Here is a 23848-nt window from a genome sequence, read left to right on the forward strand (position 1 = left end):
ACCATCCCTCTAGATCTACCTAACTTAGGCAAACAAAACCTAGTGTGCTTGGAAAGCCTTAAAATCCTAAGTATAAAGAGCAGCGTAAGGCAAAACTTGGTTTGGTGCCGTTGCTCAGAAATAACATTTTGCTTTGCTTCTCTGTATTTCGACCAGCGTCTTGATTAAATTATAGCACAGAGAACTGAATTATAACTGAACTATAACTTCCAGCACAACACCTGCCCCAGAATTAGGACAGTCTCTTAAGAAATTTTCTCTTTGCAGGTGGACATGCAATTCTTAAATAAACATTTATGCACCTACAGCTGGGAGAGCTGCCGGCCCCTGCCCAAAACCAGCCCCCCCCCAGGCGCACACAGCCCCCTCGGCTCACAAAGGGGGAACAAGTGCCTTTTCCCCAAGAAATGCTTAAAAGACAACGGGCGCTCGGGACACGGCACTCACAGCTGTCCTCAAGGTGCGATTTTAACTCATTCCAGGCCCTTTGGAGTCGTTTTCGTTGTAAAACGTTGCCTCGCTGGAGATAAAAAATAAAATTGTGCCTTGGCGGAAAAATCCTTTTAACCGAAGAGCGCTGCTTCCCAGCGAGCAGAGGTGTTTGCTTGAGCTGAAATTTGGAGGGAAGCGGGATGCTCGGCCGGGAAAGAGCCTTCGCCCGGTCGGTGCCAGACCCCGGCACCCGCGTTCATCCCAGGGTGGGCGAGCGAGCGGGGCCCCGCCAGTCTGCAGAGCCCAGAGCTCTTCCCCGCCATGTCTCCTTCCTCCTCCTCCTCCTCCTGCACAATGGACTCCAGGCAGAGCTGGGGACCCCGGCTCGGCCACCGGCAGCCCCGGGCACCCCCTGCGCCATCAAGGGGGGGGACACTGGGTACCGGCTCCCCCCGTCCCGCTACCCCCCCCCCCCGTTTCTTGCCTCCTGCAGAATCTGTCTCCAGCCGAGCCTCAGCCTTTCGGCTGCCAGTTCTCCATGACACACGCACCCTGGGAGCGCTCGCACACCGCACGGATACACCGTGCGCACACACACCGTGCACACACACACACACACCGTGCACACACACACCCCCCCCCACGGCGCGTGTGCAGCCCACGCGTGCCCACTCCAGCCCCGTGCACACACCCCCCCTTACACGCACAGAGGCGGGGCGCACGCAGCCCACGCACACACAACCCCCCCCCCCGCCGCGCACCCGTGAGCACACGCACAGATGCACCGCACACTCACAGATACACACACACACGCCCAGGCAGCACAGAGGCCGCGGGCACGCTCTGACACGCCGCTTGCACACGCACACGCACCCCCCCCACACACACACACCCCGACACACCGCGCAAAAACCATGCGCGCCCAAACCGTGCGCGCAGCTCGTGCGTGCACACACGCCGCACGCACGCACACGGTGCGCACACACACACACACACACACACACACACACACAGACACACACACGCGCGCGCACACACATACACGCTCCCGCCCGCGCGCGCGCACTTACCCGGCCGCCGAGAGCGCGCGCGCGCGCGCGGCCGCCCCCGCGCGCGCAGCGCTCGCCGCCTTCACGCCGGGCCGCGCAAAATCACTCACTCCCCCCTCCCTCCCTCCCTCCCTCCCTCCCCCCAGCCGCCGGTGCGGCACCTCAGGGCCGTGCCGCTCCGCGCCCAGCCCGCGCCGAGCCGAGCCCAGCCCGCGCCGCCCCGGTGCCGCCGCCGCCGCCCGCCCCGCGGCTCTGCCCCCCGCGCCGCGCACCCCCGGCCCCGCCCACAACACTGTAGTAAGTTCCCATTGGCCGAGAGCAGGGGGCGGGGCGCGAGCGCTGCCTCCCTATTGGCGGAGGAGAAACCGCGGCTGGCGGGGAGGGTGGGGGGAGCGCGAGCGCGCGCCCCCTCACCGCTTCCCCCCCCCCCCCACCGCTTCCCCCCCGCCGCCCTTTTCCTCCCTCAAGGCCGGAGCTCGGCGCCCGCGGGCGGCCCTGAGGGACCGCGGCCCTGCCCCGCCTCGGCTGCCTCCCTCAGCCCGGTGGAAAAACACCCCCGCGCCGCGGGAGGCTGAACTGACAGGATTATCGGCAGCCCTCCCCCCGCCGGCCCGGCGCTAAGCCGATGGGGGCGGGCGGGGGGGGAGGAAGGGCCCGCGATCATTTGGCACCGCCCGAAACCGGTACGAAAGGGGCAGGCGGGGCCCTGCCTGCCGGTAACGCCGAGCGGCTTGCGGGCTGCTCCCTCCTCCCTCCGTGACCTAGATTTGAAACACAGTTCGCTGCCTCGCAGAGAAAGTTGTGGCCCAGCTCAGAAGGGAGGACCGGGAAGGCGGGGGGGTGGCGTTGGGGTTTTCTTTATTTTTTTGTTTTTGAAACACAAGGCCCTTAGGAACCGAACTCTCAGTCGAAGAGCTGCCGAGCCAAAAAAGCGACAACTGAGCCGGCGAGCACTTGGTCAAGAAGAAAACCCCCCAGCCAGGCTGGTGAACGTGCAAAAACAGGAGCGCCAGCACAACCCCCCAGAGGAGACCAACCTGCCCACCGCTCTCAAACTGCGCGCGTAACAGCACGGAGTGGCTTTTCCACACCGACAGCCAAATTTGAATACATTATTTTTATCAGCCAGAGCTGTCCAGCTCTCCCCGCTACACACACCAGAGCAAACTGCTCCCCAGCTTCTTGTCAGCGCTTCCATGGCGCTCCAGCGAGGTTGCTGCCAGCACGTCAGCCTGACCAGCGCAGGGGGACCACAGCCCTCTCAAATATTTACACAACCCCAAAAGACACATGGCACCAAGGCATCTCTGTTTGCTTCCCAAAGAGAATTAAGTCACCAGGCACATGATTCTGTCTGCGTTAAGAGCAACCGTCCTACCTCTTCACCAGCAAATACCCGCGGCTGATGCACACCCTGGTTAGGACGGCTTCATCCTCGTGCTGAAGCCCTCGCTGGTACCAACCTAGTGAGGACCACTCACACACTAAATAGGACTCAATAGGAGCCGAACAAACACAATTTTCTAGAAAAATTAATGTGCTTCTCACAGCTATTTGTCTATACGTCTATGACACTCAGCTCTGCCAAAACACAGAGAACGGAGCAGCTCGCCCCTTCGTGTTGAGATCACTTGGAAAAAGCTCCTTAATGGGAGGGAAGAGAGGTAATTTTGCCTTAAATCCGGACTATCTGGTGGTTTCCTTGGACTCAGATGAGCACATTTGATTCAAAGACACAGGCTGGGAAAGGGCTGGTGGCTGTAAGTCACTGCTCCCACACCAGGGACAGGCAGTTCCCCTGAAATATGCCCTGAAGCTCAAACTTTATTCCCCACGGCCTTAAATTAACACATTTTAATGGCCTGGGCTGTGAATGGAGGAGGCTCAGATGTTTGGTGCTGACCCACCACAGTAACTGCTGCCTTTGCTACTGCTCACCCACGGCTGGGCTGAAAACAGACTGTCAGAAAACAGACTGTCAGAAGAGAAACGCAAGTCCAAAGGGCTTTCAGGAGAAAACCACCGAGCAAAGAAGCCACAGTTTTCAGATGTGAGGGGTTAGCGATAGCTTCTTGCAATTAAGAACAACAAGCAAACAAAACCACACTGCTGCATCCTCACACACTGACCGACGGCAGCTTGCGGATTACATGGAGAAGAGACCAGGGCAACAAAAACTTTGCATCAAAACGGTGATTTAACACCACGCATCACGTCATCCACCACGCTCGGATCACCAGATGATCCCCAACTCCATCTGCCAGCATCTTGAGTAGCAGATCCCGTATTTTGAGCCATTATTTCCCAGGTGAAGCATTTACGCAGAGGGAGCACTAGTGCAAGCTGCTGCACACGCTGTGCACGAGGGCAAAGGATGCTGTTACCTCTTCAGACCCCAAACGAACAGCCAAGAGTTCGAATGGCAGGAGAAACTTAAGAGCAGTAGAGTCATCAGACACGAAAAGAGGCACATGGTCTGTGCCAGGAGAGTGCCTTGAAAATGTCCTTCTGGGGCAGGGAGATTTGAACCTAGGCCAAAGCAATCCTTTTGTAGGGAGCAGAAAAAAAAGAAAAAAAACTAAAAAAACCCAACCCAACACACTTCTGCATATGGAAATACCACCATCAACACACTTCTGCTGTAAATCGCTGGCTTAGCTTCTAACCTTTTCCTTCCTACACAGCCCCAAACTGACCTCTGAAATCCCATAGGAAGTAATGGAAATTTCTTAAATTCTTCACTATAAGAACAGTTTGCCCCGTGCCAAGCCCAGATTGCAAATATTTAAAGAACTCTCCCAGTTATAGCTGGTTTAAGTCGCTTTATAGAAGTCAATTAGAGACTGAGAATTATTTTAATAAATCAGGATTTCTTGGTATTCAGCTGCTGGATATAGGAATAAGGAGAGGAATTACATTCATTTTAGGCATGCGCTTGTGGTCTCTAAGACAGAAGCTGTTCCCTGCACGCTGAAAGGCCGCTCGGGGAGCGCTCATCAACTGGGTCACAACAGAAAACGATGCCAAACCCTACCCTCTGCCTGTTTAATGTGCACGCAGCTAGCAAGCGGCTCAGGAGTACATGCTCCAGCATCTTAAGAGCATCTAGACTGTAGATTAAATCCAGCTCCAGTAAGTTGTTCATTAAAAAAAAATCCTTTGTAAGGTGATCCAGTGTTCTGCAGGCCCCCACAGGATGCACTACTGGTAGGATTTGTTGTAAAACAAGGCTCCTGATTTACACCAGTGCCAGTGAACGCTGAGCCCAGAGCACTACTGGCACAACAATAAACTGCACAGAGCCCTCCTCGCCCTGAGGAGCTTCTCTGCCTGAGGAATTCCCAATCTAAACAAAGAAATTGTGCATCACACCGGTATCGGTGCTCCCTCCCCCAAAGCAAGCAGGATTTAAGGTGAAGTGAAGTACTCAGGATTAAGACAAATTCTAGGAAAACAAAGAAATTAAGCTGGTCAACTGAATCATTTATCCACTACTGCTCTACATAAGCCGGTGGTGTCTATAGTACACGTACGTATGTGTACACACAATAGGCACGTTCAGTTTACGTGCCACGTTCGCACACTTTGCGAGGAAGTGACAGTCTCCAAAGCAGCAGCAGCCATTTCACAAGAGCAAACAAGGTGGGAGGAGAGCAGGTGGCTCAGTTTTGCCAGCTCCTGGCCCTCAGCCCTTGGCTCCTCTTCTGAGATTTACTGTCACCATCAGCAGTGCTGATTTGGCTGGGAGCAGAAGGCCGGGATGAGGTGTAAAGGAAATCTCCCTTCGACTTCACAAGCTTTGTTTTACTGTAAAGCGGTGATCTAGAACAAAGATATTTCAGGTGAGTGATTTACCTAAACAGAAGGGGTGCTTCAGCTAACGCTGTGTTTCTCCAGTGCTCGCCCCTCGATTTAGCACACCGAGTGGCAGGCACAGCAGAATTCACTGCCAGAAAAAGCCTCTGACGGGCTGAATTGCAAACAAGAAATTTTCACAAAGAACTGGAACACGCTGCACCGCTTTGCAACATGTGTGTGCGCAGTGAAGGCAACCTGGAACATCTACACTCACCTGGCTCTGTATCAAGTATTTAACCAAAGATTAAATCTAGTCCAGCCCATCGTAGCACTCTCCAAAACCAACAATCGATTCATTGTGGAGTGAGTTATTAAAGGGCCAAGCAGCACCCTCCATAGTTGGTGATGAAGTGATTTTGCTATTGTAATCCCACTTGGCATCATGGCAGTTAGCCTCAAGTTTTGCTAAATCCAAGCTGCTTCTCCTACCCTTTTCTGCATAGTTTCCTACTGGAGAGTTTTCCTTTGCTGGTTGTTTTAACAGCAGGAGTTGTGCCCTTTAAAGGCTGTTGTTGCCAAACTAAAACCACATGTTCTTTCTTGTGGGTAGAAGAATCCGGTTCTCGAGCCACTCCATCTTTTTGGTACTGGGCTGGCGTATGCAGGTGCCTTTGGGGGAGATGGAGAGGGCGGAGGGGACGGCTGGGCAACTGATTCTGTGCACCTAGGAATTCCCATCCCACCCAGAATCTGGTTAATTTATGCAAAAAAGCTCCCACTGTGGGTTTCATCGGTTTGCATGAAGTTGATGTTCACTTGAGTCGATGTCTCGCAGCACAGCAGACTAGCTCCAAGGAGAAAGAGGAATAAAATAGATGAAGAGGAGCATCAGCGCTCTCCAGGCTGCGTGCCAGCGCAGGGAAGAACAGCTCCCTGGAAAGTCAGCTTTGTTCCAGGGCTTAGAGATGGTGCATAAAGCACATTTCTGCCAAGATCCACCATCTAAAGATTAGAGGAGGTCAGCTTCAGATTGTGGGATCGAGTTTTCATACGGTGAATGTTTCTACATTGAGAGAAAAATACTTTTCCCCTTAAGTATGGGTAGGAAGTACTGAACAGGAGTGGCTGCACTTAAAGGATCTAGAAAGTGCTTTAAAAAGCCTGGACTACAGATTACAGGCGATGCTGTGAATACAAGCAGTGCAGGCTCAGGAAAATACAGAATCGGTGCAGCGTGAGCCTGAGCTCCAGAAACAGCCTAAAACATGGACTGAAGCATTGAAAGAGACACAGCCAGCCCAATGGCACACTGACCTCACGGGGCCACGAGCTCTCCCTCATTTCAAGCATTTACCAGTTCTTCATTCCCAAAGCAGTCTTAGTGAAAAGAAGACGCAACTAAAAGCAGAGGAGCGTGTTCACAGAGAGAGCTTGACTCACTGCCCCTCGTTAATAAATTCCAGGAGACGCTGCTGGAAACCCCTCTGTTTGGGCAGCAGGAGGAAGTTCAAGCCCTTGCGCCAGCCTCCTAAACCAAACACCAAACAGCCAGCCTGGCCAGAGACACAGCTGTCACTTCAGCGGGGGACAAGCTCAGTTATGCAGCCTTTGTTGAAATAAACCCAAAAATAACAGTTAGTGCCACCTAGGGACCAGTGCTAAGGCAGGGAGGCAGAAGAGCCATACCACAAACAAAGGATGTCAGGGGCTGATTTACTCCTTGCATGGATGAGAAGTCAAACTGTAGCGAGGAGAGGCTCTGGTCTATTGAAATAACACCAGGTGGGTGTTTTTTGAACTGCAGCTTCGCCCCAGAAAGGCACCAGTTAGGTGAAGCTTTCACAAAGGGCTGCTCAAGCGCAGATTGGACTCCATACTGTTACGCTCTCAATTTGGGCAAAGAGCATCCCTTGGCTTCAAAAACCTCAGAGCTCTCGGGTTCAGGGAAGGCAAGTTTCGAGATGAGGGTTTATTTAGGACCAATATGTACAGCAGTAAGTTAGAGCTGGGTACTTGGCGGGGAGCCCTCTAGTCTGTACTAACACATCACTTGCATCCAAAGGCCGGGCAGCAAATGCACCCAAGCGGTGGATGCGGCACTAGACAACCAACAGTAGTTGGTTATTGCAGGCTAGGGACACCTGTAAGACCTAACATTTATTTAATTAAGACTTTAGCTGCGGAGACCAAATACAACTGCTAAACAGAACACGTGCTACCTTACTTCTTCCAGAAACAAGAGCTGAAGCTCTGCACCACTGTTCAGTGCCGTTTCCCCTACCTGCTACCTCCTTGGACCTTGCAGGGCTTGTCTTAAGCTACTAACTGGATCAGACTCGTCACCCTGAGTCCTTTCTACAGATGATCCCACAACCTAATACAGCACAGCCAAAGTCTGCTGAGAGAGGCATTTCTGCAGGTGCGCAATGATTAGCTGGTGCACATTTCTGTATCAAAATTAAAAAAAGACTTCTCGGCTTGGTTGAAATGCGGTATATTAACCTTTGAAACTGGCAGTCATGGATACCAGCTTCAAAAAGATTAATATCAATAGGACAAAATCCCAGAGGATAGCATCACATTGCTGCCAGTTTTTCTGGAGCTTTACAAAAATAAGGCATTTTGAGGCTTTGTTTAAGGTCATATCTTTCCACGCTCATTTTATAAAGAAAACCCAAAGCGGTTCAGATTTATAGGCAGGAACCAAGTACTGGGGGAGGGGAGAGGGGGGAGAAATCAGAAGTTGGAGAGGAAAGCTGTGGGTATGGATGGGGAGACGGGGAGGAGAGGGCAGGAATTACGCTTCATCTGAGCTGTTGCCATTGTCACAGTTAATTGCCAAGAGTCGTCCTCTCTGAAGAGAGTTTGTTACTGAAGTAAGTAATATAACTCTGCTAGTTGGGCATGTTCTGCAGGTCCGCAGAGGCTGCAAGTTAACCTGGTGGACACGGTAAATCTTTTGAGCAAGAGATGCAGCAACAGCTTTGAGATGCACACTAGCCAGATCTTACCCCTGCATTCACCGCAGACTGCATCAGAAAGAAGCTAATAATCATTAAGCTGCCATCTTTTATTTCTAATTATTTGTCTCCACAGCAGGGTTCCTCCAACCATCAAGCAAAAGGGAAGCAAGTCTCAAAGGAGTAACTGTTTTGAAGAGGGCTTGCAGCTGCCACCGCATGAATGGCCCTCCAAGAACAGTAGCAACTGCTACAAACTGCCCGCAGAGCTAGGAGGAAAGCATCTCTGTTTAGCCTGTTTTTCAGTGTTGGTTTTTAGGTCAACTAAAACAGCTTTTCTTATGCAACAAGAGATGCAGAAAGCTCACTTGCTTTTGAGTTTTTGCTTTCATTTAATTAGATGGTAATTCAGAAAGCAGCGCTGCTATTTTAAACACCACAATGAGAACTATTTCACTGCCTTACAAAGCACTAAAGTGAAACCACTGAGCTAAGCCAGCCCTAGAACTTGACACCACATCGGATTCTGATGGTCTCTTCTGAAGGGGTGGGACAAGTGAAAGAGAGACCCTGCTACCACATTTCCAGGAGAGATTCAAAGCAGAAAATCTCACTGAAAGGTGGAAAAGCAGGAGACCTTATTTGTTCTTCCTCTTTGAGCTATACGTGAATAAGAATTCAGGGAAGACCCGAGTTCACAACACAACCGCTGTTCAACGGCTTCACGAAGCACTGCCCTTCTCTAGGTGACCCATGAATTAAGGGATAGAAAGAAACAACTTCAGGTACAGGTAAACTTTAAGATCACAACACGTGGCTCCCAGCATCACCAATGCCAACGTACGGAAAGGCACAGCCCAGCAGCAGCCCGTTAACGGACACGTTGCGCTTAACCACCTCCTCTGCCACAAACATAGCTCTGAACATTTTTGCAGCCAGCGCGCATGACCTCACCTCAGATTTCTTGACAGGCTTCAAATAATGGCAACATATGTGAATCTTAGCTTGAAGGTCAAGAGCACAACCTCAAACGTCACAGGCTCCTTTTGCTCCACTTGCATCTTCAGCATTTTTCTTGACGGTTTCTGCCCTCCAGCTTCTCGCAGCACATCCTTCCATGGAAGCTGCTGGTGTGTGACTTTTAGGACCAATGCCCAACGCTCTTATCAGACCAGGAGAGGAGATTCACTTACTACAGCTCCTATGCATTTTATGTTTACCTAAGAGATAAGCCAGGCTTAAAGATGGAAAGGCAACCTGAGCCTGCCGATTTCTCCACTGGGTGAAGGTCAGGGCTGTCCCTGATCCAATGAAACTGTACCACACCACCTTTATCTTTGCCATCGCTAACAAGGTACCACTTAGCTTTCTTGTTTGCTGACCAAGATTAAGACCGAGCATTCAGCAAGCAGCAAATTACATCTCGTATCAGGGTCAAAACCCCAAAAGCCGGTAACAAGCAGGACCACTGAAATGCAATTCTCTACCCTCTGTGCAGGACATGAGAGACAACAGGCCGCTCACGCAGACAAAAGCTGTAGCGAGATTGCTCTGGGGAGAGCAAACCGAGGGTTCTTCGGGCACCTGCTTTCCCCAAGGAAAGAATTCACCCTTGACCAGAGACTTGTTACGTAGCGATAACCAGACGGGTGACCGTGTCCTGAATGTCTGCTCAAGCACTCAGGAGGAAGATCCTGCTGCTGCTCACCCTGTCCGGGACACCCTGGTCAGCCTGGCACAGTCAGAGATGCTGCACACGCCTCCTGCGAACCCGCTCCGACAGTCACGCGAGGGAGCACTTGCATTTTGCTCCAAATACGAACTCCTGGCCCGCACGCTGCCAGCCTGCATTTCTTGCAGCTACATCTGTGCAGAGCAGTTTTATTCTGCGTTCAGATGACTGCTGGGTGTTTGGTGGGGATGGGAGCTCAGCACCTCTGATCAAGGCAGGTTCTCTAGTTAATTAATGAGCCTTCTTTTAGGGATTTGGTAGAAAGGAACAGCTCATTCGGAACACGAGACAGCTGCTCAGCTTCCAAATATAGTGCTTCACTTCTGTGTAAGAACATCAGGTTTATGCTTGGATTTGATTTATCGCTCCTGCCCCCCTCGCCATGAGGCATCATATAATAATAAGTTTAAGAATAAAGCAATCTCTTCCCAGCACCTTCCTCTGCTTTCCCTTCAATTCTTTCATCAGTGACTGGCAGCACATCAGGTATGGAGTAAAGCTGCTCTAAATATGCTCAGTCCTTTCCATTACTGGGAGAGGAGAGGATATTACCGGGGAGGGGGGAGACAGACAGGAAAGGAGAAAGCTTAGCAGGAGAATACTTTAAATTTTAAAAAAAAAAGTCAATTAAAAACTTCTGAAGTTTCCAGAGATAGCAACCTCAATGCAAAGGCACCACTGCATCCAGAGAACCAGCTATGTACCAAGCAGAGAGCCCTTCCTTTCCTCCACCTGAGCACACACACTCCTCATTTTGAGAGGCTTGAATGCACAAACAGCACCTTACAGCCAGGCCCAGCGACAGGCACCAAACCTCTGCTGGGAAACCACAAGAATCCACCCCACCAGGACGATTTTCCCCCTGTGCAAAGCAGGATCTCCGTGAAGACAAGCTGGAAACGTCAGTGCCCACCGCACTTCTCCAAACTCGACGTGCGTTTCCCCTCCTCTCCCGCCAGAAGGGCCTCAGGCTCCTCTCCGTGCCCCACAAAGCCCCGCACATCTGTGGGTTTGCAAAGGGGAAGCCAGCCCAGCGCCACGCTCCGGCCTTCAGAGAGTCCCTCACTCAACCACAGCGCGGATTCACCATCAGCAGCTGCCAGGAGGCATCTGGGGAGAAGCAGGGAGTATTGCTTTCCACTACCAGAAACATTTTCACTTCTATTTGCTCACCTGCTGGCACTTAGTGTGCTTTTATCACCAGGTCAGCGCTCCGCAGCCTGGGCTGGCAAGAAAAAACTACTGCTGGGGGCTTTATCATCTTATAAACTTGGCCTGGAAATTGCTATATTAAGTGCTTTTCAATATCCAAAATCTTCACACACACGCACAAGATAGATCTCACTGTTTGATAACAACCAATGCTCCGGAGTTTAAGATGGAATAAACAAGTCAGTTCATTATTGAAGTCCAAGTGACTCGTTTCAGCTATTCTCCCCCCACTGATCTGACGAAGCAGGTACTTACCCAGAGATGAGACAGCCAGGCAGACCACGCAGGCGAGGCACCAAAATCCATCACGGGGCCGTGTATAGAAGAGAAAGGAGAAGAGACACTGGTTAATAAGCAGTTCCAGCTAACCATGCAAAACCCCACGCACCTGCCAGAAAAATCCCTCCAACCACAAAGCCAAGTGCTCACACTTGTATTTCACATGAGCGCCGCAAGCAGAGTTCATATAAGTGAACTTTAGTGTCTGACTCTTCCCAGAACTGAAGCTGGAACCGGACGGTCACGTTGAGCCACTTCTTAGAAATGTAAACACCAAAGTGGGGAAGGAAAAAAAAACACCACACATTAGCCTGACATGACTTAAAGCTGATAATACAGCGAGCGGTGACGCAGGCGTCCCGTTCCTGCCAGCCTCCGGCGAGTACGGCCTGCGGAGCCCCGGCCGGTGCCCAGGGAGCCCCGGCACGTGCCCAGGGAGCCCCGGCACGGGCAGAGCCCGGCTGGAGAAGCAGCGAGCACGGTGTGGAGCTGCAGACTGGCCCCGTGCGCTGCTGCGTCCGTCCGGCTCCTCCGGCCTTACATAACTTCTCGTGCAAACTTCTGCAGAGGATGGACACGGCCCAGTGCCTCCGGCCCCAGCTCCACAGGGCTCCAACTGAGCCCTCTAGTGGGCTTTAAAACCTCAACAAAACACCCATAGACTTAATTTAATTAACACTCTGCCAGGGGCCTCTAAACCCTAATCCTCTCAACAAAAGGATCATTAACTAAATGAAGAGATTCAAGAGAGCAACGGTGTTCTCAGCCGAAGCAAGGCCGGCCGCGGGCACACGCTGGGGCAGGAGCAGGGTGCTGAACCCCAGCCAGCCCCCCGGCCCACACCACGGCCCCACTGAGGGTCCGGGACCTGCTCGACACGGGCACGCGGGGGAGGCCCAGCACGGTGCCACGGGGCACAGGACTGAGCACCTCTACGGCCGTCCTGCCGCACCGGAGAGACGGGCACCAGCCCACACCCATCTTCTGGGATGCACCACGATGTCTCCGTCGAGACTCAAACCCCGAACTGCTGAACCTGGAGAGGATTTAGCTGGAGAGCTGGTTGTTTTTAAGTGTTATTATCTTCTGATGTCAAGAGCGTGGCAAGCAGGTGAAAGAGAGCTCTCCTTTCAAGAGGCAGCCTCGGTCCTTCAACTGAAGGCTGGGAAAACATCTCCATCTCGCCCAGCCCTGCCAGCATGAACAGCAGCAAGGGTTTTCCTCCCTTAAGAGAGCGGGGTGTGTATCAGCAGATGAATTTACAGCGTGCAGGGTGCAGTCCAGTAAGGTGCAGTTAGGGAAAAAAGCCTTTACAGCCAAAGGTTCCCAGCCCACGAGCTTCACCCCAGTGAGACAGGGACGGAGATTTGGGTTTGCCCTTTGCAGGTGGCTCTCCTGGAAAACCACCTCCAGCTTCTGAGCCACACAGAAGCTCCAGAGCAGCTGTGAGGAGCACATCCACGAGACTACTCATTAGTATGGTGAACAGGAGCAGGAGAGAGCTTAATTACAGGGCAGGGACCGTTCCCTCTGGGTTCAGATGTTGGCAGCAGCCTCAGCGGGGCCGTGCTGCCCCACGGGACAGGCGTTCCTCGACAGAGCTTTACCTGTGCCACGCGCGGAGCCTGTGGTCAGCCGGATCCTGGTCAGGACTCTGGATGAGCTGCAGAGCCTCAGGCTCACATATGTAAGAACCCAAAACAAGGAAGAGTTCAGGCGTTGCTTGCAAAAAAAGCTTCTCTCCATCAGCAGTAGCCTGCACAGATCTCTCTGGAGATGCTACTGCAGCCACCTACAGGTACTGGTCCCCTGACTTCAGTGCTGTAGTGAGCACCCCAGTCTCAGCAGCAGCTTCTGAAGCTCAAATCCGAGCTCCAGCCACGGCATTCACCAGGGCAGAGACTGCAGTAGCTGGGGTCAGGCTCATACCCCGGAGCCTGACACAACCTGGGGCAGGGCTTTGAGGGTGACCAGGAGATGCTTCAGCACGCTACCCCTCCCCAGACCAACGGAGCCTTCCTTGGAGGGACTGCAGCCCTCCAAGGTGCCAGCCAAGCCTCTCGCAGACCCTCTGCGTTTGGGTTTGGATGCTGGAAAGCATTCACAGCGGTCTCCATTTTCAGTAAGTGCCTTTTGTTTCTGCCCCTTCCCTGAAGCTTTTTGGGACGTGACTCCAGGATAGAGCTGACACATCCTCGAGGCCTCCTTGCCTGAAGATGTAGGAACAACTGTTCCCAGAGCTAATGAGGCTGTCCTGCTTTGACCCGGGGCGGTTTTCAGCAGACACAGAATAAGCAGTCCTCTCCATGTTCACCTCCTGGAATAAATCCCAAGAGCTCCTGTCTCCCCAGCCCAGGCAAGAACACAGATGGTCACGGAGATTAAAACATACAGAGAATTAACCGCCCCGTGCAAATGAGCTTCTTCATCCAGCCCGGCACTGCCAGGTGGTTTGAGGTACGGGGCTTGGATGTGATCATCACGGTTTGCTGAGCTCCGATAACAGCCTCCTATCAACCAAAACAGCGGGCCAGAGAGCCAAGAAGTTTAAAGGCAGTTTATAGGGGAGGCAAGATGCAAACTGCCAGAGCCAAGCAGCTGCCGTAACCACATTTGCCTCCTGCTACAGCAGCAGAAGAAAAAACAACAGCATCAGGAAAAAGCCTGGCCAGCAGCACAGATCAATTCTGTGCTCAGATATCTTGTGTTTTCCCACCAAAGGGCAGCTCGGATGGATCAAGCAGCACTGCAACCCCAAGGTGAGCCATCTGCAACTCCAGACGCTGCCCCGACGCCTCCAACTGCTGCTCGCAAGGCACTGGGCACCCACGGGCTGGCAGCGAGGGAAACCCACACCAGCCCCTGCTGCCTTTCCTAGAAGGCTGAAGTCTTGGCACCCGCCTGAGACACAGGATCTGTCAGCACAGCACACAGGGAAGGATCCGACCGTTGCACAGGGCCAAGCGACCTTCCCGAGAAGGACAAGAGGGAATGGCCTCAAGCTGTGCCAGGGCAGGGTCAGACTGGCTCTTAGGAAGGATTTCTTTGCAGAAGGGGTTGTTGGGCGTTGGAATGGGCTGCCCAGGGCAGGGGGGGAGTCCCCATCCCTGGAGGGGTTGAAGAGTCGGGTTGACCCAGCGCTGAGGGATCTGGTGGAGTTGGGAACGGTCAGGGTGAGGTTCATGGTTGGGCTGGAGGAACTTCAAGGGCTTTTCCAACAGAGATGATTCTGGGATTCTGAGAAAGGCAGGGCTTTTCAGCCTGCCTCCCAGGGAGGAACTGCACCCCAAACCCACAAGCACATTAGCATCACCAGCGATAGGTTTAAACCTCATTTTATTTTTACTCAAAAACCAGGGAAAAAATTCTGAAAGGAGTGGACTTCTTGCTGAGCCACATCTCAGCTGCCAGTTAGTACTTTTAAGGGACAGGTTTCAAGCTACACAATGATACAGACGACCACGTTTGCTATTAAAAGCCTCCACTTCGCATCCGAGGAAATCCCCGAGCAGTGCTGACCCCATCTGCCAGCCCGCAGCGAGGCTCCTCGCAGCCGCAGATTGGCTGAGGCCGATCCCGACCACACGGGAGACATTCACCATCACGTCAGACACAGGCACCTCCAGCACAACATCAACACAGACCGAGAAAATCACGTTACAGCCCAACGTGGCTCAGGGCCGGGCCAGCATTTGCCCTCCATCGCTCCCACGCACAGTGTTTGAGTTCATGGGGATGCTGGGAGGTGACTCGGTGCTGTTCTGTCTGATACAGACCCTCAAGGCAGAGAAGGAGCTCCCCTCAAGTTCTGAAGGGCCCACAAACAGCTTAACCCACCTCCAAAGGTTTCTGGAGATCAGATATAGAAATAGAAGCCCTTAAAGGCTGGTGCTGCCTGGCAGCAGCTAAAGCACCACTGCAATCAAGCAACCAAGCAGGGATCAGGTCAGGGAGGTCACGCACAGCACAATAAATGCTGTAACACACCAGCTGCACCGCCGCCCTGGCTGCGATGATGCTTCAAGGCTTCGGCCCACCCCAGCTCCCCCCATGCCAGCAGAGCTCGGCACCGACACCGAGTTCGCCGGACTGGGAGCAAGCTCGGAGCTTTCCGTCTCCTGCCCCATCGCTGCGACACGCTGGCCGGTTTATAACACCTACGAGGCTGCTTTAACGCCGCTGTGGTCGGAGCTCAGTCACTCTGAAGACTCCCAGCACATGTCAAGCCTCACACCCCCTTGCTCAAATCCAGCTCAGGTCAACCGTGGCCAGATGTAATTACCTACATGAAAGGAGCCTCTAATAAGAGGATGTATTTGTGCCATCAGACCAGTGTTCCTCCTCCTCTTTTGCTGCTTACTGGGGTGCCAAAATTTGCCTCGCATGAAGTGGACCAGCAAGAACTTAACCTCATTCCTTGCTACCAAACCCGGCTTTCCCAGCAACCGCAGGAAGAGGCAGGGTTCTTAGCTACCTGTTCACAAACAGGAGCAGAGAACATTTTAACAGGATTCATTCATTTAATTGAGTCGCACACAGGGTGACAGCAGCTTTAGTTGTGTTGGCAAAAGGCTTTGGGATGAGCAATTGGAGGAGCAAGGGCAGGCCCTACACCCCAAAACACCTCCCGGGGCCAGGCAACACGCCGCCACTGAGCCCACAGGCCGGCGTGGGGCTGGGGCGGTTCGTGACAGCCTCAGCATCCTCCCGAGTGCCTTTTTCCAGCTGCCTCTAAATCCCCAAGCTGCAGGAAGCAGCAGCAGTCACAGAATCATCGAGGCTGGAAAAGACCTTGAAGATCACCTAGTCCAACCATGAACCTAACACTGCCAGCCTAAGAGGCACAGCAAAACAAGATGACCCAAGCTCCCTTCCAGCATCTCCTCCTAAAATCTGCAAGTGAGAGGCAGCTTCAGAGCCTTCCCACAGCAGCAGGGTCCGACTCACATGAGGCTCAGACAACACAAAGCCATTTTGACCCGGCATTTTCTGTCCCTGAGCAGACACTGAGGCCAGGAGCCCAGATGGTGCCTGCGTGTGCTCTGTCCACGGCGCCCCGGGCCTGCACGGCTGATATTTCAGGATTTTCTCGGGGGGCATCAGGAGAGGACTAGAGACAAACCATGCTAATTGGATAGAAGAGTCCTCCACAGCCCTATAAAGCTGCGAGCAGCTGCTCAAAACCTCTTGTGAGCCACAAAAATAGTTTCATCTAAGGAGCGGGCGTGGATTAAACGCCACAAACGCCCTTTTCTTTTCTCTGTGCGAGGCGCATGTTTCCCCACTGCCGTCCCAAAACAAAAACCAGACCCGCAGATCAAACCAGGAAATTCAGCAAACTTTGAGCACCAACAATAGCAGGAGGATTTTCCAGACCTTCAAGCTTGTTTTGCAAGTCCCAGATTATGTAAAGCGCCGCTCTGCCATTGTCGGGGAAGCCTCGCTGCCTGCTGGGTGCCGGAGCCAGCTGGCACCGCGCTGCCCTCCCGGCACTGCCTGTACCCAAGGCACCGGGGTCTTGTGCAACACCACAAATTCCTTCCCAGGCACCTTCCACTGCAGCTATTGCCACGCAGCAGCAACTGCCTTTCATTTTACGCCTAATTGTTATGTGATTAATCATCTTCCCAGGGTCTGGGTTTGTTTTCCAGACTAACCATCCTGCCCAGTGGTGAATTCTCCCTTCCATCACTCAACTAATCCTTGGCTTTTCTGCCAGTTGGGATACGCCAGGGGGGTGAAGCAGCTATCGCTGCGCACACATCCTCTGGGAAAACAATGCGAGAGGCTGAACTCATCCCGCGGAAAGGGCTCAAACGAATGAATTTCTGACAATTATTAAGACTAAACTGTGACATATGAAAGCTTTGCTTGTGTTTTACTTCATTTGTTTCAAAGTTCTGCTCATGTTTTGCTTCATTTCAACTGTTTCCTTAAGCCTTTTTGTCTATTTAAATAAAATTTAAATGCTTGTTAGGCTCCCTACAAAAATCACTGATAGCAAACTCAAGGCCTTTAATAGACACTTGGACAACTAGAATAAAAAAACTAAGATAAAGGGACTAGAACAGAGGGACACAGAGACCCTATTATAGGGAAGATGATTCCACTAATTTAAGAAGACACCTAGACTTTACTTCACAACACACGCTCTGGAAAGAGAGTCAGCTAGTGAACACCGTGAAGAAGACAACTTACTTCTTGCCTTAACCACTGAAGACCCTCACTCTATTTTTACTATGCATACTCAGACTATATAAATGAATTCCAGGAACTCATTATCATAAGACACCCCTTTCCAGAAAATCTAATAAATATATATAATTTATGTATATATAAGTTGATGTCCCTTACTAACTCTCAGGAGCCCCGTCGGCACTCCCGAGGCAGGCGGGAGGGGAGCTGCCATCCCCGGTGCCCGGCTCCACGCACAATCTGTGTCCCCTGGCAATGGCCTCGCACACTGTCCCGCTGCATTTGCCTAATTAAGACCTAATGAAGCGGGGAGATCTATTGTGGGCCTGGCAGGGGAGCAGATGTGCCCCCTGAACCCCGTTGCTGCGGGGGAAAGCCCGCTGCTGTCTCCAGGGTGAATCAGCAGGAAAAGCTCAGGCCAGGATGCTCAGCCCTGCAAATTCAAGACCCCGCTGCTCTGTCAGAGCCAGGGGAGGAAAAATGCTCTGATCATCAGCAGCCTCTAGTGGGGACAAACGCGCAGGCCGACCGGTCCACCAGCCCAGCCTGGCTGTGCTCACCACCAGCAATGGCCTGGCACGGCTCAGCACAGCCCCAACCTCCCGGCGTGAGGGACCCCGAGAGCCACCAGAACCACCACGGCCTCGGCGGAGCATCCAGCCTGTGAGACTGCTCAGAGGGGTCGTCCCCACGCGCCGGCTGCAGTCCCACACCGGTGGCTGCAGCCCTTCCCGTGAAGCCTGACTCCGAGCCTGGCACAAATCACAAGGTGAAGAAAACTGCATAAAAGGGACAACCAACACATCCCCAGCCTTCCCGGGCAGCTCACTGGAAGAGAAATCTCCAGGCTGCCAACGGGTGAGTCCCCCCCCGCCACCCGAATCACGCTTTAGCCAGCTCCCACACCTCGGCCAGCTCCCACGCCTCCGGCCCGCAGCAGGCAGCGTGGCCAAGAGCCAATTTGGACCCCAAACTTCCAGCCACTGCGTCCTCAAGCCTCTTCCCGCAGCTGGGAACACAGAAAGGACCATACCTGCCCTCTGGGGTAGGGACCGTCTGCAGCTGCTCTCCTCCCCGGGGAACGCCTGCGGAGGGAGCTCAGAAAAAGCTTCGTTATATATTAAATCAGTGACATATCCTCGGAGAACGACTGACGCTTTGCTTACCCTCCGGGCGATCTTCCCCCACCGCCAGCTCCCAAAGGACGGTGCCAGCCCGGGGAGGACGCGCGGTGCGGAGAGATGCGGCTGCCGGCAATTCCAGCGACTGCCAGGCTGCGCGTCGGGAGGAGAGCCTGGGCAGAGCCGCACCGCCGCGGATGAGAAGGCACTTTCTCTCCTCGGCAGGGTTTCAAACCCTCTGGAGAAGGCCCGAAGTTTCTCTTCAGCGCAAGGCAAAGCCAAGCGCAGCGATGGGGAAGGCCCCCGCCGCCCGCGGAACAGCTTGAGCACGACCACGGGGAAGCAGTTTGATGCACGGATGAACTTTTTCGCTGCCGCTGACTCGCCGTTACCATCACGACACGCAGAAGCGGCACGTGCCCCGCTTCGGGCGAGAAACGGGAGGGATTGCCAGCGCCGCCACGGGCTGGGGGGGACCCACGTCTACGCACGCCCCGGCGCCCAGAGAGGAGCCACGCACCCGGGGGGGACACAAACTGCTCCTCAAGTTTTCATTGCCTCCTTTCAGAGACAGGCACGGGGTAGCTGCATCACCCACGGGCACATTTAGCACGAGCTGGGCAACGACTGCGGAGGAAGGATTAGGCAGAACAGGGAACCTCAGTCCCGTGTCACCCAAAGCTCTGGCGTGGGTGCAAGTTACTCCCACAGACTAACCGGGTTACTCTGGCAGAAGGAGGATGCGGAGGGGAGCGTGCGTGGTGCCGCTGGCAGCCCTGACCCCGGCTCTCCCGGGGTTAAAGCCTTCGGAAGGGAGCAGCGGAGGGGTGGAGCGGGTTTTGGGGTGCACGTTGCAAGAACCTGCCTTGCTCCCGCACCCCAGGGCGGCTCCTTTCCCACGGGGCAGCAGAGATTTATTTGCACCATCAGCCTTCCCGTTTGCTCTGGCTCACCCGGTCCCGCTGCCGGGCGGTGGCCGAGCACGGGCGAGGGTGTTGGGGGGCCGTTGGTGCTCCCCGCACGCCTCTGCGCAGCCTGACCTCGCCTGACGTCAGCCCCTGCCTGCTGCCCGCCCGGGCTGGCAGGGCCGGCCAGCAGCCTTGGCAATGACCCCGCTGCAGGCAGCTGCCAGCACCGCCTGACCTTAGAGCAGCCCCACAGCCCCGCCACGGACCCCGCGGAGGACAGGGCACCCCAACACCCGCTCCCGCAAACTACAGAGCAAATGTTGACTTTTCCCCACGCGGGAGCCTCGGCGTAAATCAATCCTGGGGCGAGGAGGCGGCTGGCGGCAGCGCCGAGCCAAGGCACACCCCTCCGTTGCAACACAGCCCTAAAGATAGCCGCTGGCCCCCGCGACTCCGGACAGCGGCTCGGACCCCGCGGCACCCCGAGCCCACCAGGGCAGGCAGAAGCCCCCGGCACAACCCACGGCACGGACTACCGAGCGGGTTCAGCGACCCCTCGTCCCGCTACGGCTGCGGGGAGGGTGACATTCAGAAAGGGAAGAGATTGCAGGAACCTCTGGGGACACCGAGTCCCACCGCACGCTCCTCTGGTTGCGACATCAGCGCAAAAACAGCCCCGTCTAAAAGGGGATGTGGCAAGACAAACGCCCCGGCCGGCTGCTGCGTGGGGGGAACGGCACGGAAGAGTCGGTGGCGAGGTTTGAGCGGTGCCCGGTCGAGCGCCAGGACAGGTACCGATGGGACGAGGCGGTCGCCGGGGCTCCGCTGCTCGGCCACCGGCTTCGGGAACCGTCTCGGCGGGCGCAGGCGACGTCTTGGAGAGAGGGGCAGGAGCGTGGCTGGGCTGGAGCCCCCACCAGCACCCAACGCCTCTGGGAAACTGGTGCCAGACCCTGATGCCACCCCAGGGAGGAGTGACCAGCGCTGCTGCTGTGACCGTGGGGTGCGGGGCTGGGGGGGACCCAACTCCCCGAGGCTGCACCCACCTTTTTGCCTCCGCGGCACCAGCGAGAACAAAGCTACGGGAGGAAAAGCACCCCAGATCTGGGGCTGGCATCCCCCCCGCGGGGCAGGGCCCCCAACACCCTCTGCGCCCCATCCACCTCCTGCGCCTGAGCCCACTGTGGGCCCCCCCCCCAGCCCTCCCCACCCCATATCCTCCCCCCAGCCCCACTCAGGGTCCCTGCTACAGCCCCAGTGCACCCCGTTCCCCCCACATTTCCCTCACAGCCAGCCTGACCCCGCTGGGCCCCCTCTCCCCACCCCAGAGCACCCCACATCTCCCCTTCTGCCCCATACGCTTCCTGACACCACTGCGGGTGCCCCCTGGTCTCCCCCAGCCACAGGACACCCCCCATTTCTCCATAACCCCCCTGCCCCACACCTCACTCACTGGGTGTCCCCCCACCCAGCCGCACCCCCCCTAAACCCCAGAGCACCCTAAAGCACCTCACATCCAGCTCGACCCCTCTGGCTCCCCCCAGCTCCCCTCACCCCACCTCTAGCGTGACCCCACTGTGGGCCCCCCCACCCCATGTCCCCTCGTAACCCCCCCACGTGCCCCCAGAGCACCCCGAATCCTCCTATAACCCCCCCCATAACCGGACTGACCCACTACAGGCCCCTCTAGGGAGCCCCAAATCCCCCCATAACCCCCCCAACCCCATGACCGGTCTGACCCCACCACAGCCCCCCCTAGAGCCCTCCCCACCCCATAACCGGTCTGACCCCACTATGGGCCCCCCATGCCCCCCCGTGACCCCCCTGCAGCCCCCCCCGCCCCACCACTGCCCTGAGCCCGCCAGGCCCCCCCGGTCCCGGTATCCCCCCCGCTTACCCGGGCCGGGGCCGCCGCTCCGCTCCGCACCGCGCTGCTACCACCTGCACCGCAGGCCCCGCCCCCTCTGACGTCAGCGCGCGCCCCGCCCCTCCCGCCCCGCCGGCCGCGCCCACTGGCTGCCACCGCCGCCCGTCAGCGGCGCGGGGGGGGCGGGGCCGGCGGCGGCGCGGCGCTGCAGTGGGCGGGGCGGACAGGTGACGCTGTGACGTCACGGTGGGCGAAGGGGCGGGGCGAGGAGCTCCCCCCCTCCCTCCCAATCCCCTCCCGCCGCGGGGGGCGCGTGACCTCAGCGCTGGCCTCCGAGCGCCGCCGTGACGTCACCACGCCTTATAAGGAGAAAGTGTTCCCGCGGGTTCCCCACGCGCCGTGGGCACCCCGAGCATGTCGGGGTCCCCCGCTGCCCCCGGGGCACGGCCGGTGCTGTCCCAAATCCCCCCCAAAACCGGCAGAATTGGGTCTGTTTTACATTTTAATGCTCATTTTCACCTGTCTCCTTTTTTTCAGGGGAAAAACCCCCTCCCTGCCCGGGGGCTGGAGCCGCTGGGGGAGCCCCCGTCCTGCGCCCGCCCCGGGGAGGTTGCGGCGTGCCCGGGGCCGATAAGGGCGGCGCGGGGCCGGGCCCCCCCCGCTCCCCCCCGCGCCCCGGGGCCGGTCTCAGCCCCGCGGGGACACGCCCGGGCTATCGGGGCCGCGCAGGCGGCGGCCGCGGGCGACAAGGGGGGAGCGGGGCTCCCCGGGGACCGCGACACCACCGGGGGGGTGGTCGGGCTGGAATTGGGCCCCGTCGCCAGCACCGAGGGCCTCGTTGCCCTCCTCACCGCGGCGGTGGCCCGGTGGTGGCCCGGCGGTGACATCGCGTGCCCGGGGCTGGGCTGGAGGAGGCGGGTGCTCCCCTCGCCACCCCCCCCACCCCGTTCCCCAGGGGCAGGGCAAGGCCTGCGCCCCACGGCACTCACCCGGGGGACAGGGTGTCCCCTCAGGGCGCTGCCTGGTGCCACCGCCCCGGGGCCACCGGCCGGGAGCGTCACCGTGTCCCCTCCCCGCCGCCTCCCCCAGGGCTGAGGATCCTGCGCCGGGCTCTGGCTCTCGACCCCCGCAGCTCCCGCTCAGGCGCTTGTGGTGTCCCCCCCTCCGTCCCCTGCCTCTCCCCAGGGAGCCCTAAGCCTTCCCCGAGGAGGAGGAAGGTTTTGGGGGGAGGAAGAGCCTCTGGCCCCCGCCGAGGGGGGAGCCCCTGGCTAATGTGATGAGAGCGGGATGAAGCCGTAAGCTGTTAAGCCACCGCAAAGCCCCTCGTGTTCTGGCCCCGTTATCGCCGACTTCTCACATCTGCTCCCAGGGTTATTTTTAACCCGGTATTAAGGATTTCTGGGTCCTTAAGCAGGTGGGGGGGGGGGGGGGGCGGCTCTGCTTGTCACCCCCTCCCCAGAGCAGGAGCTGCAGTTTGTGGGCTGCAGAGTGAGACACTAACACCAGCCCCGCTGCTGTTTGGGATGTGGAACAGGGCCCCCCCCGAGACCCCCCTCCCCTCCACACCCAGCCCTCAGTGCTGGTCCCAGTAGGCTGGTGGCACTGGGGAAAGGCCGGAGGGGAAGGCAGGCAGGAGCCTCGCACAGAGGGATGCTGCCAGGGATCTAAAAAATAAAGCGATATTTATTAGCGTTGAGTAAAGTGCAACCTCAGCGTAGTTTAAACTCAGAAACTGTGTAAATGGCAGGAGAAAAGTTCAGAGCAGACCTGGAGGGCAAGGGCAGAAAAGGTCCCGAGCAAGGTTGTGCTAAAAGGATACAAGAACTGTACAGAGGCCCTTAAAAAAACAAGAAACAACATCAGATAAATTATTTACAGTTCAAATTGATTACAGGAGGCTGAAGGCTCACGAGCTTCCGCAGGCTGAGAGAGTAAGAAAAGAGAAGGCTGAGAGGAGCCCCAGGCCCCGGGCTGGCGTTGGGGCGGAGCGACGGGCTGCGGGGCAGCGTCTGCTGACGGCGGGGATGATCCTCCGGCACCACGTTCTGCTTTGGGCTGGGAGATGTGGTGGGGTAAAGCCTCGGTGCTGCAGCGTGGCCCCTGCTCCTGCCCGGCCGGGACAGGAATTCGTCGTGATTTCCCGTGGTGAAAGGCAGGGAAGGTTAAAGGAACGAGATCAGGCCCTTCAGGGGGACGTTTCTGCTAAAAATCAGCACAACTGGTAAGAGTTCAGAGATACCGTGGAGCTGCTGCTCCAGCCGGGCTGGGGCCTTACGGGACGGCTCCTGGGCCGGT

The 23848-nt window shown here is 56.1% G+C and overlaps 2 protein-coding genes across 7 annotated transcripts in view; both read right to left on the bottom strand.

The window, feature by feature from the left end:
• Nucleotides 1-11606, bottom strand: part of EPB41 (erythrocyte membrane protein band 4.1) — an 87508-nt gene extending 75902 nt beyond the window's left edge. The window contains exon 1 of one of the 6 annotated variants that reach the window (XM_074894605.1): nt 11439-11606. The gene's annotated coding sequence lies outside the window, so the exon portion shown is untranslated. Of the gene's footprint in view, nt 1-1502; nt 1521-9193; nt 9216-11144; nt 11272-11302; nt 11413-11438 lie in introns of those variants that run through there. The other 5 variants (XM_074894609.1, XM_074894607.1, XM_074894606.1 and 2 more) reach the window with 5 other exon arrangements.
• Nucleotides 11607-17321: 5715 nt separating this feature from the next.
• Nucleotides 17322-19705, bottom strand: LOC141954651 (uncharacterized). The gene is made up of 3 exons (XM_074894364.1): nt 19496-19705; nt 18691-19261; nt 17322-18409 (listed from the first exon to the last, which is right to left on the bottom strand). Exons 1-3 carry the CDS (start codon nt 19703-19705, stop codon nt 18150-18152), a joined length of 1041 nt encoding a protein of 346 aa, XP_074750465.1. The 3' UTR covers nt 17322-18149.
• Nucleotides 19706-23848: the final 4143 nt, after the last annotated feature.

Source organism: Strix uralensis, chromosome 25 (assembly GCF_047716275.1).
Source record: "Strix uralensis isolate ZFMK-TIS-50842 chromosome 25, bStrUra1, whole genome shotgun sequence".
NCBI lineage: Eukaryota > Metazoa > Chordata > Aves > Strigiformes > Strigidae > Strix > Strix uralensis.

What these genes read in the sequence shown, in the direction of transcription:
- LOC141954651 (XM_074894364.1), bottom strand. Translation starts at nt 19,705, where the DNA reads ATGGTGCAAATAAATCTCTGCTGCCCCGTGGGAAAGGAGCCGCCCTGG. An exon ending in CCTTCTGCCAGAGTAACCCG is followed by an intron (nt 19,262 to 19,495) that starts GTTAGTCTGTGG and finishes GGGCGTGCGTAG; the next exon opens with ACGTGGGTCCCCCCCAGCCC. An exon ending in GTCCCTACCCCAGAGGGCAG is followed by an intron (nt 18,410 to 18,690) that starts GTATGGTCCTTT and finishes GATTTGTGCCAG; the next exon opens with GCTCGGAGTCAGGCTTCACG.